Below are 14,939 nucleotides of genomic sequence, written 5' to 3'. Positions count from 1 at the left end.
AAGAATAGCTTGAGTAAAGACATTGAACCAGGTGATGTCAGAAGTCCCTTCTAACCTCAATAATTCTGTGAATGAACTGGGAATGTTCTCTTTCTGTGGCATCACTCTAGTGTTTCCCTGGCATTGTTGTAGAAGCTAGATTCCTCATAGAAATTCCTGGCGGTGTTCTGACCTGGCAGAGAGGCTTAAGCCCTGTTTTGCTTGTTATCCCCTACAATGGGGCCCACTGACTACGGCTGTTCTGGGATAGCTTCAGCTCTGGGGAGGAGATGACAGCCCTCAACTCTCTGAGCACCTCAGAGTGTTGAGTACTCATTACCACTTCTCCACATCTCTTGAGGAAGACCTGAACTGCCATCCTTAATCCTAATCAGATGAATACTAGAAAGATGTATGCAATAACGAAGATAAGAGGTAAATATTTAAGACATTTTCTAAGAAAATCTTCATATCAGCTAGATAATTTGGGCTATAAGACAGTTAAAACATTAAGTGGGACTGCCAAAAGATTCTGTTCTCTGTGGCTGTGAAGTATTTTCTTCTGCGCATTAAAAGATTAAAATTTAATAAGTACTCTGATTTTGGGAAATTTGCTTGGTTATCACTGACAGCCAGTCATTTTTTGCCCATGAAATTTATCTTTTTCATGCATTTCAGCCTCGAGCTCCCTGAATCTATCAATAACTTCTGCAATTAAAATCAGATCAGAAATGAACTATACTGAAGACTGTAATGTAATAAATATGCCTTAGATGGAAATAGATAAACCTGGGTTATGAGGAGTGATACAGACTGAAGAAAGGAAAACTAGTGAAGAAAACAGGCAGAAAGAGCAGTGAGATGCCTTATTTGTTCTCCAAAATTTCTATTTCTATTTCTATCAAGCCCAAAATAGCATTTTAAACATCTTTTTCTTCAATTAAAATACAAATTAATGAACCACACTTCAATAGCAATGTGTGTGCATCAATAGGCACTTCAATGTTTGAAAGCACTTTGCCTCTGATTTTGTGCTCCCTACTGTACTTACAGCATTAACCAATGACCTATTAACACAGCTTGGAATGGGTTATTATTATAATCAAAATTTTAATCTCTTTGGGTTTCTATTTAAAATCTTCAGGGGGTGGAGGCAATGATTACTTAATATACACTTAATTCCATAGCCTCCTCAAAAGAGAAAAATGGTCTGTATGTTCTGTATAATTATTTCAATTACTACCATCCATATTCCACCTTTCTGAAGATTTTCTCCATACGGAGGATAAAACTGAACCTTGACATCATGATTAAGTGATTTTCACTAGCAATAAATATATTTTTAAGTAGCTATACACCATGCTATAGTAGTAGAAAAAAAATGAACAGAAAATATGGTTCATTTCTCACCTGGCTGAGCAGCAGTGGAAGCCTACCTCTACAAAACATATATCTAAATGTATTAAATCACAGGATAGTTCCATCTGACTTTTAAGCACTTCAAACTTGTGAAGTATACTGTCCTGAGAATTAAGCCACTGTAAGATTAATTGAGAATACTGTTCAAAGATAACCTAAGTTGTACACTTGACAACTGTTGCCTCTCAGTTTTACCTGAAGGAAAAAGCTGACATATGTGTTTTAAGGGCTTACACAAATAAACAGCAAAGTTGGTCCTTCCGACTTTCTAAGTCTCAATTATTCAGACATCACAGATCAGGAGGTTGTCCCCTGCTGCTGATAGCTGGGAAATACAGATCTCCAGGCAAGTAAAGTCCTGTGGAGCAAACATTGCTAAATTCATGCTTGCACAGGAAATAAAAGGGAGAGGGACTGCTCTGCTTCCTTCAAAGTTTTTTGTTTGTTTGTTTGTTTTAAATATGAAGCAAGTCGTGTGGTACCAAACAGTCTGATCTTTTAGCAGGGAAGACAGACTTTAAATAGAGCAGTTTCTCCACCTCAGAAGCACTTTTTCAAAGCCAATAGGAATATTTGTACAGTTGAGTGAAGAACTGTCATCATGATGTCCCAGTGATTCATAGAGTCATGGAATGTCTTGGGTTGGAAAGACCTTAAACTCCATTTAGTTCCAACTCCTCCACCGTGGGCATTGTTGTTAACCAGATAAGCCAGAATAAAGCCATAATGAAAGGTGAGATTCAAATAGGACAGTCTTTTAAACAAGTGGAATAATTTTGATCAGTGATGCTGCTATAAATAGCTTCTAACTTATGCTAGAGGTGCATAAGAATTTGCATAAATGCCTATCCTAGTGAATAAACATGCATTAGTCTTTGTCTCTGTTCAAAAGTATTAAGATGAAATTTGTAAAGTGTATGGGAATGTAGGATAGTAATTAAACTCAAAATGCCTAAACATGGCTTGTCAGATATCATGCTTTGTCCTAGTGAGAACGTAGATACTCCCGAACAGGCAAAACAGAGTCTGATCTGAAGGAACAGTTATGGTAGACTGAAGAGCAATTTGAGGTGGGGCTTAAATACAGCCTAACATCAATTTGAGTCTGTAGAAACTTGCTTACAAATCCCATCACAGAAAAAAGACATGTAAATTAAGTCATACTTTTAATTACGGTAGGTGGGAAATTGGAATGAGATAAAATAAAAGAGCAAGAAATGTGAGTGTGATTGAGAGATTCCATCAATAAAACAGTAACTTATCCTTGTCATAACAGCATCCAAGTAAGAACATTTAAATATAGTTGATTGGATGTTAATAATACGATCTACAAGCAAAAAAGAAGAAAGTGAGAAGCAAAGTGTGAAGAACTATCAGAAAACTTACAGAAATCTCTTTCACTTTCCAATTGGTCTGGCCATCAAAATCCTCAGTAAGCTCCTATTTCATGTGAAACACATTACAAAACATCTAAGCACAACCTGTTACTTTCTTGTACGTAATAATGCCTCTTGAATATCTGGAAAAGACTATAGTACTGCCTGTCCATCTTTAATTATTGATGCCACCATCAAGAGTGTTGCTGAAAACTTGCACAAACGTAGAAGCAAAAACAAAACAAAAAAAAACAACCCCACAACTATTTGTTTAAATCTTGAAAGGTTTCTTTTTCATTAATCTAATACTTACCAGTTTTCAGTTTTATATCAGTTTATAAATAATTTGTACTTTGTACTTACCAACCATGTCAGACATGGTCTAATGCAATTTGCTATCAGTGATGGATGCACAGAAGTTGAAGGGTTTCATTGCTTTTCAGATCAACAGTGTGGTTTGGTAACCCACACTGGCTAACTTCACATAATTGTGCTATATATGCAGGATCAGCAAAAACCTGTGCTTAAGTTTGCAGGCTATCAGCAATCCTTCTAGGCTCAGCTAGGCTACAGAAACAATTTGAACTTTTTTCAAATATACAAGTAGTATCAAAATTGAAATATGGACTGGAGGGGAGTGAAGGAGTTGGAAAGGGAAGACACTATCAAGACATTTACTCTGCATTTACTGCTGTGCAGATAAGCCCTTTCTGAACTGGACCAGTTTCAGCAGTGCAACCTTAGGAACAGTGCTGGAAGTCTTCACAAGTTATTTCAGATCAAATATTAAACAGCATGCTGTAATGCAGGATGGTGGATAGGACAACTCCATCCTAACAGCTACATTAACACTCTTGCGGTATTGCTTGTACTTCTTGCTGACTTGCAGCGGTTTATTCAAGTTGGCACTTCTGTTAGTGCAATAAAAACACATTTCCAGACATTTCCCATCCAAAACATTTCAGACAATATTAGGCAACGGAGCATAAAGGGAAAACTGTATGATAGACTGACTTTCATTACTATGAAACCTTCAAGCCAAATAGCACAGGAATGTCACAATAAGCTCTACAGTGCAAAAACAAGGAATATGCCCAAGGAAGGTGTATCAACTGGACTGTTCAGGAGTTTGCCAATGTCAGCTTCCTCTCTTTTTAAAATTAAGAAAGTTTCAGTAATTAAGAGTGATGACAAACAATATACAGTGCTGAAGTCATATTAGTGAATTCTCTGCCTCCTACTGATCACTGAAATAGTTAGTCCACTGCATAGGATTCTGGCTGTTGACAGTGCTATACAAATACATATCATAGGGAAATCCTTGTTGTGAACAACATACGTGACTACCCTGTGTTTGGATAAAAGTAAGAGGCAGAAAATACACTATCAGTGTTTTATCTGCGCTTGTTTCATGGCCCCTGCGTTCCATGGAGTCCTTGAGTAGGAGTGGTCCTCAGCGTGGAATAGACCTGGGCTATGTGGCAGAGAGGACACACTCAGAACCAGGCACAGAATCACACAGAATCACAGAATCACCCGGGTTGGAAGGGACCTCAAGGATCATGTAGTTCCAACCCCCCTGCCTAGCAGGGCCACCAAACATACACATTCAGATCAGGTTGCCCAGGACCCCGTCCAACCTGGCCTTGAACACGTCCAAGGACGGGGCATCCACAACCTCCCTGGGCAGCCCGTTCCAGGGCCTAACTACTCTCCTTGTAAAGAACTTCCCCCTAACATCCAACCTAAATCTTTCCTCCTTCAACTTGGATCCATTTCCCCTAGTCCTGCTGTTGTCAGCCCTTCTGAAGAGTTTACTCCCCTCCTGGGTGTAGGTTCCCTTCAGGTATTGATAGGCTGCAATGAGGTCACCCCGCAGCCTTCTCTTCTCCAGGCTGAACAAGCCCAACTCCCTCAGCCTGTCCTCCTAGGGGAGGTGCTCCAGCCCCCTGATCATCTTAGTCGCCCTCCTCTGGACCCTTTCCAAGATCTCTATGTCTTTCTTGTACTGAGGGCTCCACACCTGGACACAGTACTCCAGGTGGGGCCTCACAAGAGCCGAGTAGAGAGGGACAATCACCTCCCTGTCCCTGCTGACCACCCCTCTCCTGATGGAGCCCAGGATCCCATTTGCCTTTCGAGCTGCCAGAGCGCACTACTGGCTCATGTTAAGAGGCACCAACTGATGAAGGATTTAACCTCTATAAAAATAGATACCTTTCAGGAATAACTAAACCTGGAAAGTTTCTGTCTAATAAAGAGAAAGAATGCCACAATAAAGAGAAAGAAATACAGAATGCAATTATTTACCTTTTCACCTTTATGCCCTTTCTGGCCTGGCAAACCAGGAACTCCTGGTAATCCTGCTTCTCCCTGATTTTAAAACAAAACAAAACAAAACAAAACAAAAATAATCAACAAAGAAGCATATCCAAAATATATAATTGGTTTGAATACTTTTTCTTAACTACAAAAGCCTAACAAAACAAATGGGTTGGAATAAATATAGCACCACATTCAAGAGGATTTAAAACAAGTAGTATGTAAAAAGCAATCTATTCTGAAGTAAAAATATTTACACTATATTTACTCTAATACATTAATAGCAATTCTCATTTTTACTACTGATCCTTGCTTTTTGTTTGTCTTCATCTACAAAATCTTACAGCCTCCTGAAACTGTAATTTAAAAATTAAATCTAGAATGTATTGTTTCTTAACTGTAAAATACAAACAAGTGCATTATAATAGTCTAAGATTTTTTCTATAATAGTCTATATATAATATATAATAGTCTAACATTTTTTAGTAACTATAGAAAGGAACTCAAGTGCTTTCTATTTTTTTATTATTATTATTTAAATACCTAGCAGAATTAAGTAGAATAATGAATTAAAAAGCAATGGGAAAACATCATACTTTAGTTGGAAAGCAGTGGCATCTGTCTCTAGATTCTTGCTGTGTTCCTGGAAGAGAGTATATTTTGCTGGCATGAACAGACTCTGGTGATGAAGTAGTAGCAAGTAATCTATCCTCATGTGGGCACTAAAATAAAAACAAGATTTGTCTGATTTTTGGTCCACTGTTGTTAATAGATAAATACCAGCCAAGTGCTATTTTAACTTACTTTGTTTTAATATTACTGCACATACCATGCTACAGAAAAGCCACAACTGCCAAACAAAGGAAAAAGCTGTAGTAAAATGAAGTCTAGATATTATGATCCTTCTGTACTGAAAACTGTCCTGGTCAAAACAGAACTGACTGTCTCAATTCTTTCTTCCTAAAGAGCCAAACATAGGAAGAAATATTCCAAAAACTATAAAAAGTGAAAGCAAAAGATGAGGGGGAAAAAATATTCAGAGGCTCTCATTAAGACACAATAAAGTCTCCCGTGAGCCTTCTTGTCAAAGAAATTCTGACATGACTTACTTCTTAGTGTAGAAATTTGTGATTAAGGAATAATTATTTTCCCTAAATTACGAAAAATTTAGCTCTTATGATTGGTAAGGGAGGTAATGAAAAAGAATAAAAAAAAGTGATGCTGAATTCAATATGAAAATCATCAACAAGTACTCCATTATTTTTATACCTTCGATATAAGACATGCAAGTGAAACAAAGAGCTTTTATCTTCATAGCTGAAGGAACATTTAGGATGCTATCAATAAAGCATACCCTTGTTCTTCTTATGTTCATGTATAGTTAGGGTTTAGTTTTTCTTTCCTGTTTCTGTATAATAACGGCAAATATTTTTTTCCACGTACAAAGTAAAACTTACAGAAAAAATTCATTCTTTTCAATTAGCCATGAGCCTATAAATTCAAAAGAAAGCCTGTGCTATGAACAGGAATATATTTTGAAGTATATTTGAACAAGAATTTATTACTTAAAATTGAGATTTCCTTAGATAATTTAGATTCAGTCTCTTTTATGCTTCTGATCACCAATCAGTTGTCAGTTCCCACAAAGTATTCTCAGTGAGTGAAGATCATAGTGCTCATGGTCTAAGAGAAGCCTTTTCTGAGAGATTGTTCATAACTAACAAACCAATATTTTAACCTGTTCATTGTTTTGTTTTGTTTTTCTGAGGGATTTGCTTTTCTTTCCCCCCTCTCCTCCCTCCCCCCGTTCCCCTCCAAACAGGCTTAATTTAGCAAAACAATCACACATATAACTACTAGCATTTCTGTAGACTAAATGAACATCTTCCATTATGTACTATAATGAAGCTTTTGCCAATCACAATACATCCGTTTTCCCATGTTTTCCCATGCCATAATATTGAAATAAGGGATATGCCCTTAACACCATCCTGTTTTTCTTCTCTTCCACTGTCACATGGAGTCTTTCATGGGCTTTCTTTGTTTACCAGTTATAATGCTAAAGCAGATACAGCAGTTATTAAAGTAGTCTAAATTATGTGAAAGTGATGGCAGTGAATTTGTTTCCTGCTCTCTGAGTCTTCCTCAATTACTAATTAAACACTAATCAATGTTAAGATAGGCATTTAAAAAGCACTAGCAGCACCTAGTGCCTTTTAATGAAGTTCCACTAAGCCATTTGATTCAGTGATAAGAAGCAATGCACCTTGAGTCCAGATACATTCATTTTCAGAGGTTGGACACCTGAGTTGGACACTTTCACTGAAATTTCTTTACAATACTTTAGAAAGAGAAAATTAAATATTTTCTTTTATAGTACCATTTTTAGTTTAACAAATAACTTACCAGGTCTGCAGATATGTCACAACACGTATCTTCTGTTGCAACTTTTGGATTACAATAAACTGTTATGCGGTGAAGTTCAATCTATTAATAAATAGAAGAGAAGACATTAATATACAATATAAAAAATGTGCTATGGAATGTATTTCCAAATTTTTGCACAAGAAACTTTCTCTCTGAAACAGTGCATATTTCTGAAAAACTGCAGAAATTGAAAAATCCCACAACAAATGCTTAATTCCTCATTTAAGGAACAAACTCCACAAACTCTTACTTTCAACTGAAACACGCTTTAGATTTCATTTTTCTTCATGTAAATTGCAGTCCTTTGTGCTGCTCTTGTTATGACTACATGAGCATTTTAGCCCAATGGATCTTCTCTGCAAATGTTCTTTTCAGGAGTGTAATGCAAAGATTTGACAAGTTCTATGTAATATATACCTTCCATCACTTTTGACAGGCCACCTGGACCTTGCCACTAAACCACCCTAAGAGAAAAGATGCTGAGCATAAGATTTCTATTTTACAAATTCACAGTGGATGAACAATGTCTAATTTTAACTAGTTAATCTTGCACTGTCCAGCTTTTACACAAGTCTGTAAATATTAGAGACTAAACCAACTTATTCACAGGAAAGTCTTGGAAAAGCCTAATGACAGAGAATAGTTTTGCTACAATACACCTTCTGCAATTCTCTTTTTTTGTTACTTGCACTTGGCACTGAGAAAAATGATTATGAGTGCAGGATTTGCTTTGCTGTCTTCATCAGCTTTACACCCACGATGTTTTTCCTGCAAGTGTGGAAAACTCTACTTCCAACTTTTACTTGGGATTATCCAACCTCTGCCATTAAACAACACAAGCTAAAAAGCATTTGTTTCTTTTCCTTCGTGCTGCTTGGAAATAAGGGGACGGTACGTACAAAATCTGAACTCAATTTTACAAAATAAATAGTAGTATGAGCTTGGCCTGAGCTCTGATGAGTCCAGGTCAAAGCGGTCAGCATCTCACAGAACTGATTCCTCTTACAATGCTAGCTTGTAGCCGCAGTGTACTGTTTCCATCTCAAACTGTATAAGGTACATAATATAACTGAAGCATTCAAATGGCCACTATAAACTTCAAGCCAAATGCTTGAATCTTGGTAATGGAATGTCAGTACACTTCAATCAAACTGTCATTTCCTGGAATTTTCCAATCACTTGCTCTGATCTCTCTATTCGAGGAAACAGGAGAATATTTACTGGACAGAACAAAGCCCATAATATTAAGGGACTGTCTTGAGTAATTCCACATTGCCCCGTTTATCTGCAGATGAGGCAACAGCTTGCTTTCTTCAGGAATACCCCACAACAGCTCACTTTCCTTGCATTTGCATTTCATTCTGAAGATCTTGTCCACTGACTTCTCATAGGAAGGGATGGAGGAGAAGGACTACTTCACAACTGCCAGCTGCACCTGCAGTCAGTTACTTGTACCAAAGGCTGCAGGAAATGTACCTTCATCCACTTCCTCAAAAGGTTTGTCTTAGCAGATATTATAGCATTAAATATTATTTAGAAAAAAAGACCTAAGGACTGTAAATTAAGAATTCTCACTGAACATTAATAACCTGATTTGAATCCTTCCACCCCCCCCTCCCCACATAATTCGTCACAATTGTTTCAGAAAAAGTATGGATAACACACCACTTGAATTTTTGAGTTTTTCTTTCGTACTACTCACATCCACGGGCTTATCATCTGCAGCACGAGAAGCAATCAGAGTCCTTCCCTGAAAGTCAATGGTGAATTTTTCATCAGTCTGCTTTCTCTCAATTAAATTACAATCCAAATAGAGGGAAATGATCCCCGACTGCACGCTAATACCAAGTTTATGCCACTGCCGATCGAACAATGGATAAATTTCTCGACTCTTAAAAGTGTAATGTAGTATATTCCCCTGGGCAGATTTGGTCATATACTCCACAACCTTTTTTGAACCATCCAGAAGCACAGAGATCTGAAAGCAAGATGAAATAAAAGAAATGGTCATTTGAAAGTTAGAATAGGAGAGTTAAACACTTTTACAAACTATATATAATAAAAATACTCCCATTAAACACATTGAGAAGGAAATACGAAGCTTTCTTTTATGTAACTTTGTAAAAATATCAGCTATAAATCAAGCATGCCTTCCTACCCTAGTTTGCAGTCTTAACAGAATAAATTTCCTTAATTTTTTTGTCATTCCTACAATTAATTATCAACTATTTCAGAGTAGTCTGCCTATTCCGTGTAAACTATAGCTAAATTCAACGGTAAAACATCTAGTAAGTTATATTTGTCATATTACATGGGGGAAAAAAACTATAAAAACTAAATAAAGGATAAATAAATCAAAGACAACTCCAACCTCGGGAGTATCGCGCCGATTTAAGATTTGCCATATATACCAACGCTCTTTCTTGGTATTTCGTCGTATCCGGAATGTAGCAACTAGAGAGTATTCCTCAGGTAGCCCATTTGGAAATACTTGCCTACAATAGAAAGAAAAAAAGAGGGGGAGAGGAAGAGGAAGAAGAAAAAAGAATCTTCATTATTTTTATGTACAGATCAGCATTCTTTAAGAGGAATGAACAGAAGTAATACCTGGTGAAATCCAATCTCGCTCCTATTCAAAGAATTTCACTGGCTTCAGTATTCAGAAACGTCACCTCCTACTTCCTCATGCTCAAAAATGCAATTCAATTTATTTAAAAGAATGACTGAAAAATTACCTAATCATTTCTCTTTTTGTTTTTCTTTTTGAAATCATAAGATACTATAAATGGATGTTGTAAAACAACTGCTACAAAATCAGTGCCATACATAAACAAACTTTAAAACACTACTTTTCCAAAATTTTTCTTTTTTTTGGTACACTGGAATAAATTTCCCAGAGAATTTGTGGAATAATTTGTGAAGGATCTGTGGGATAATCTTCATCCTTGGATGCTTGTGAAACTCAGCAGGAGATGGCTCATAATAATATATTCTAACTTGTTGGTCCTGCTTTGAATAGCAGATTAGATCCTGTAATCTCCACTGTCAATGACTTGGATGTTTTGACTATTAGAACAACTGGAGCAAAAATAAGGAATATCTTTCTGAATGCATGTCTTGCTATGCTCAATTTCATCATCCCATTTTTACTTGAGATATGCCTCTAAAAACAGGTCTGACTTGCTACCCACATCACAGAATGTGGCACAACACCACTTCTGTGAACTTCTGGAAAAGTTTGCATTTCAAAAACATGTTATTGAAATTACACTTCAACTCAGCTGTACAGACTGGTAATTATTAAATACATACTAATTCTGAAATAAACAAATTAAGATGGTGTCATCAATATTTTGTTTTTTGTTTTTTTGTTTGTCCTGATTATTTATTTTCTAAAACCGAGGTGAAACAAAACTATACAAAGTGTTAACACTGATGGTTTTTTTTACATCTGGAACAATGAACAACAACACTCCATGTTGCCCAACTAACTGCAACCAACTAACTACACTGCAAAAGGTATGCCATAGATCAGAATGGAGGAAGCTTGAGAGCCCCACTCAGAAAAGAAAAAAAAAATTACTCTGGTTTTCATCCCCTGATCATTTGAAGTAAACAAAACTACAAATGGGATTATTATCACACAGTAATGTGCTATAGAGGAAAGAGAAAAGCACCAGCTGACAAGACAATAACTGCACCACCATCCAGGAAGGCAGCGCATTTCAGTTCACTTAGGATCTTGGGAAAAACGCCCTCTGTCAAGAGAGGCCTGCTTTAAATCCTCCCAAAGAGCTTCTTTATTAACTAACACCTCTTTAAAGTCCTTTATCCTGGAATCACATTTCTTTGGCATATTTCCATCACCTGATTCCTGTTTTGATCCCAGGACCAAATTGGCTGCTCTCCCACATTGTCAGCAGACCCATACGCATTGTTGCACAGTTACAGATGTTTCATTGTCAAAAGGCAAGGCAGAAGTGAACAGGATCTGCAGTACTTACATCTAGATTTCATCCTACTCCATACTTTCTTTATGACATGAGAATTATCCATGATTTCTTACAAAGTATACCTTCATTGAACGTTACTGAAACACAAGTGCATCTCAGTAAACTATCTGATTGTAGGATTGGCCCTATGGTTTACCACATCTTGGGCAGACTGAGGACACGGCAGCTCAGGTTTACAGCTGTAATTTACACAGGACATCTGGCTGTAGAAGCATCTGTTTAGCTCTCCAAAAACAATTAGCATTCCCAGTTAAGTTCTTTATTAAGAGACACGTAGGAGTTCATATTAATGGGCAAAGGGCAAACAACTGCGGGAGGGAAATAAACAGAAGTCTTCATCAAATGAAAGGAGGAGAAACCATGATTGGTATGACATGTCTACAAAACAGGCGGAAGTAATTTCTGGACTTGCTAGGTATTCTAGTAAATATGGAACACTTCTTTTCCCTTGTCTCCTATTACTGCAAGCCTCCCTGACGCTTAAAGTGTTATCTAAACAAGTAATGGTATTAATCCTCTAAAGTTCTGTTTCTTTCACAATATTCTCAAAAACTGTGTGAGTGCAAATAATACAAAGTAACCTACGTGAAATTTTTATCAGATTATTTGAAAGCAGAAAAGTTCTCAGGTACAGATCAGCAATATTAAGGAAGAGGAGCTGATTCACCATTAGAGCTGATAGAGAAGTTTGCTTTGGGAAAAAATGAAAAAATTACAAAAGGTTAAATTAATTCCCAGTGGCACTACGCTAATTTCAGTGAAGTCAACTGACGAAGGAAAGAAGTAAGTAGAAATAGACCAAGGATAAATTTAGATAGATTAACACAATAACTTACTAGCTCAGGAGGCCAATGGATCCAGTCTCCTGCTCCGAGCAAGGTAACTTGAAAATCTGCTCCAATTACTATGAGCTTTGTCCAGATGAGCTTTGGAAGTCTCCATTGACATAGATTATTTTACTCACCTCTGGGAAATTTGCTCCAGTGCCTAGCCATGCACACAGTGAATTTATCTTATTTTAACCAACATCTAGCAGGAATTTCATTTACTATATCTTGTGCCTATTGCCTCCTGACCTTTTACTATGAACCTTTGATGGGAGCCTGTTTCTGGCCTCTCTATAACATAGATGTAGGGAGCAATGAGGATCCCTGCGGTTCCTCTCCCCCAGACCAGACAAGGTCAGTTCTCCTGGCTTCTCCTCACATACCATGGGTTCCAGCCCTGCAAAAATCTTGGGCCTCCCACTGGATTCATCCCAGTGAGCTCTTCTCTGCTTTCCTCTCCAGGGAAGCACTAAATTGGACACCAAACTTCTGATACAGTCTCACAAGTGACAGTGATCTCTTTCCCTGACCTACCAGACCTAATCTGGAGGTGTTAGTCGACAGCTGGCTGAACATGAGCCAGCAGTGTGCCCAGGTGGCCAGAAAAGCCAATGGCATCCTGGCTTGCATCAGAAATAGTGCAACCAGCAATACTAGGGAAGTTACCATCACCCAGTACTGTTGAGGCCACACACTGAGTACTGTGTTCAGTTCTGGGCTCCTCACTCCAAGAAAGACTATCAGGCCCTGGAGCATATCCATTGAAGGGAAACAAAGCTGGAGAAGGGTCTGAAGCACAAGTGTTAAGAAAAGCAGCTGAAGGAACTGGTGTTATTTAATCTGGAGAAGAGGAAACTTGGGGAGACCTTATACTTATATACCTCTACAATTACCTGAAAGGAAGTTGTGGTGAGATAGGTGTCAACTTCCCAAGTAACTAATGAAAGGACAAGAGATAATGGCCTCAAGTTCTGCCAGGGAAGGTTCAGGTTGGATATCAGGAAAAAAAGTTATTCTCCAAAAGACTGATTATGTATTGGAATGGGCTTCCCAGGGAAGGGGTGGAGTCACCACCCTGGAGGTGTTCAAAAAATGCTTAGATATTTCACTAGGGTTTCAGTAGGTGTGACGGTGATAGGTTGATGGTTGGATGTAACGATCTTAGAGGTCTCACCCAACCTTAACGATTGTATGATGCTATCTTCCTAGGATGGCTGAAAATGTAGTTAGCCTTTTCACCACAAGGGCACTCAGCACTGGCTGCAGCTCTTGTTCTATGGGGCCTCTATCTGAGCAGACATTAATCCAGCATGTAACATCCTATGGAGAGAGTCCTTCACAGGCACTGGACTTTGTGTTTGCTTCTGCTAAACTTCATGAGGTCTCCACTAGCCTGTTTCTCCAGTTTGCCAAGATCTTTCTGAATGGCAGCACTGTCATCAATGCACTCACTATTTTCAATTTAGATTCTATGAAATGCTGCAAAGCATTTTAGATTACTAAATGAAATTATTACAGCATGGTTAGAATTGATGTAAACAAGTAGCAAGTCAATACTGTTAGACAAACCTATACTACAGGTATAGTACACTTCAGAAACAAACACCACGGAATACCACTCTTGGCATAGAGGACAGTCTAAGACAATGCTTTACAATTACTGCACAGTATAATGCTAAATACCACATATTTTATATAGAACTATTGTATACTGAAGACCAAACTGAATAGAAACAATATCTTTATTCTCCAATTAGTGTTTCCATTGTTTAACAACGCAAACAGGCCTTGCTTACCAAAATAATTAAAAGATGTTTAAAATACATGCTTTACATTCAGCCCTCCAGTCAGATAGTGAATGCTATGAGGTAAAAAAATAAATTGTAAAATACTCAGAAAACAAGCATGCTATCTATTACTATATGCAGTTTCCTCTAGGTTCTTCTTCCTTGAATTACTTGAATTGAATGAAATAAAACAAAAATCATGTATCTAGCTTTGAAATTACACAGGTACAGATGATCAGTAAAGTGGTATAGAAAAATTTCAGTATTCCTCCCATTGTATCCTCTACTCTGTAAGGCTCAGTTATAGACTTTTCAGAAATACAGACAGAATGTATATGTTCTAAACAATAAATATAAAATGACAACTGATAGAAGGGGAAAAAAAGCTGGAATAGAAACATCAATATAGAAACTCTTCCTCAAATATGAGAAAAGAAAAAAAAAAATAATCTCAAAATATTGACCTTGAACTTCAGTCTTTGAATGTTTAATATACTGTTTCACTAGGTTGCATCTGTCAACATTTAAAAAGGATTGATATGAAAAACTAACAAGGCATCACAAGCAGAGTGAAAAAGATAAAGAAGTAGCATTAAACATTAATGAAAAAGACAAAATCAAGTTGTTCCACATGTCCACAGATGAATAAGTATTTCCTTAAGTATTTCCTCTTCCTGCAAGTATTTCCTACTTGCTCTATTCTATGTGACACAGTGAAAAGAGCAACAGAAAAAAGGAGAGAAAAAGGGTGAAAGAAACCTGAACCAAATTCACCTAAGAGTCTATAGA

General features: G+C 37.3%; 1 protein-coding gene across 5 annotated transcripts in view; it reads right to left on the bottom strand.

Annotated features, from left to right (window-relative positions):
• Positions 1–14,939, bottom strand: part of COL19A1 (collagen type XIX alpha 1 chain) — a 183,385-nt gene that overhangs the window by 140,352 nt on the left and 28,094 nt on the right. For all 5 annotated transcript variants that reach the window (XM_052673086.1, XM_052672996.1, XM_052673238.1 and 2 more), the window contains exons 5-9: positions 9,895–10,018; positions 9,226–9,501; positions 7,503–7,583; positions 5,693–5,818; positions 5,085–5,147 (exon numbers count right to left, since the gene is read on the bottom strand). In XM_052673086.1, coding sequence (XP_052529046.1) covers positions 5,085–5,147; positions 5,693–5,818; positions 7,503–7,583; positions 9,226–9,501; positions 9,895–10,018 — 670 coding nt within the window. The remainder of the gene's footprint in view (positions 1–5,084; positions 5,148–5,692; positions 5,819–7,502; positions 7,584–9,225; positions 9,502–9,894; positions 10,019–14,939) is intronic.

The sequence above is a fragment of the Tympanuchus pallidicinctus genome, unplaced genomic scaffold (genome assembly GCF_026119805.1).
Source record: "Tympanuchus pallidicinctus isolate F22 unplaced genomic scaffold, pur_lepc_1.0 scaffold1, whole genome shotgun sequence".
NCBI classification, from domain to species: domain Eukaryota; kingdom Metazoa; phylum Chordata; class Aves; order Galliformes; family Phasianidae; genus Tympanuchus; species Tympanuchus pallidicinctus.
The sequence above is the reverse complement of the archived record's forward strand: the minus strand, read 5'-3'. Positions and strand labels throughout refer to the sequence as shown.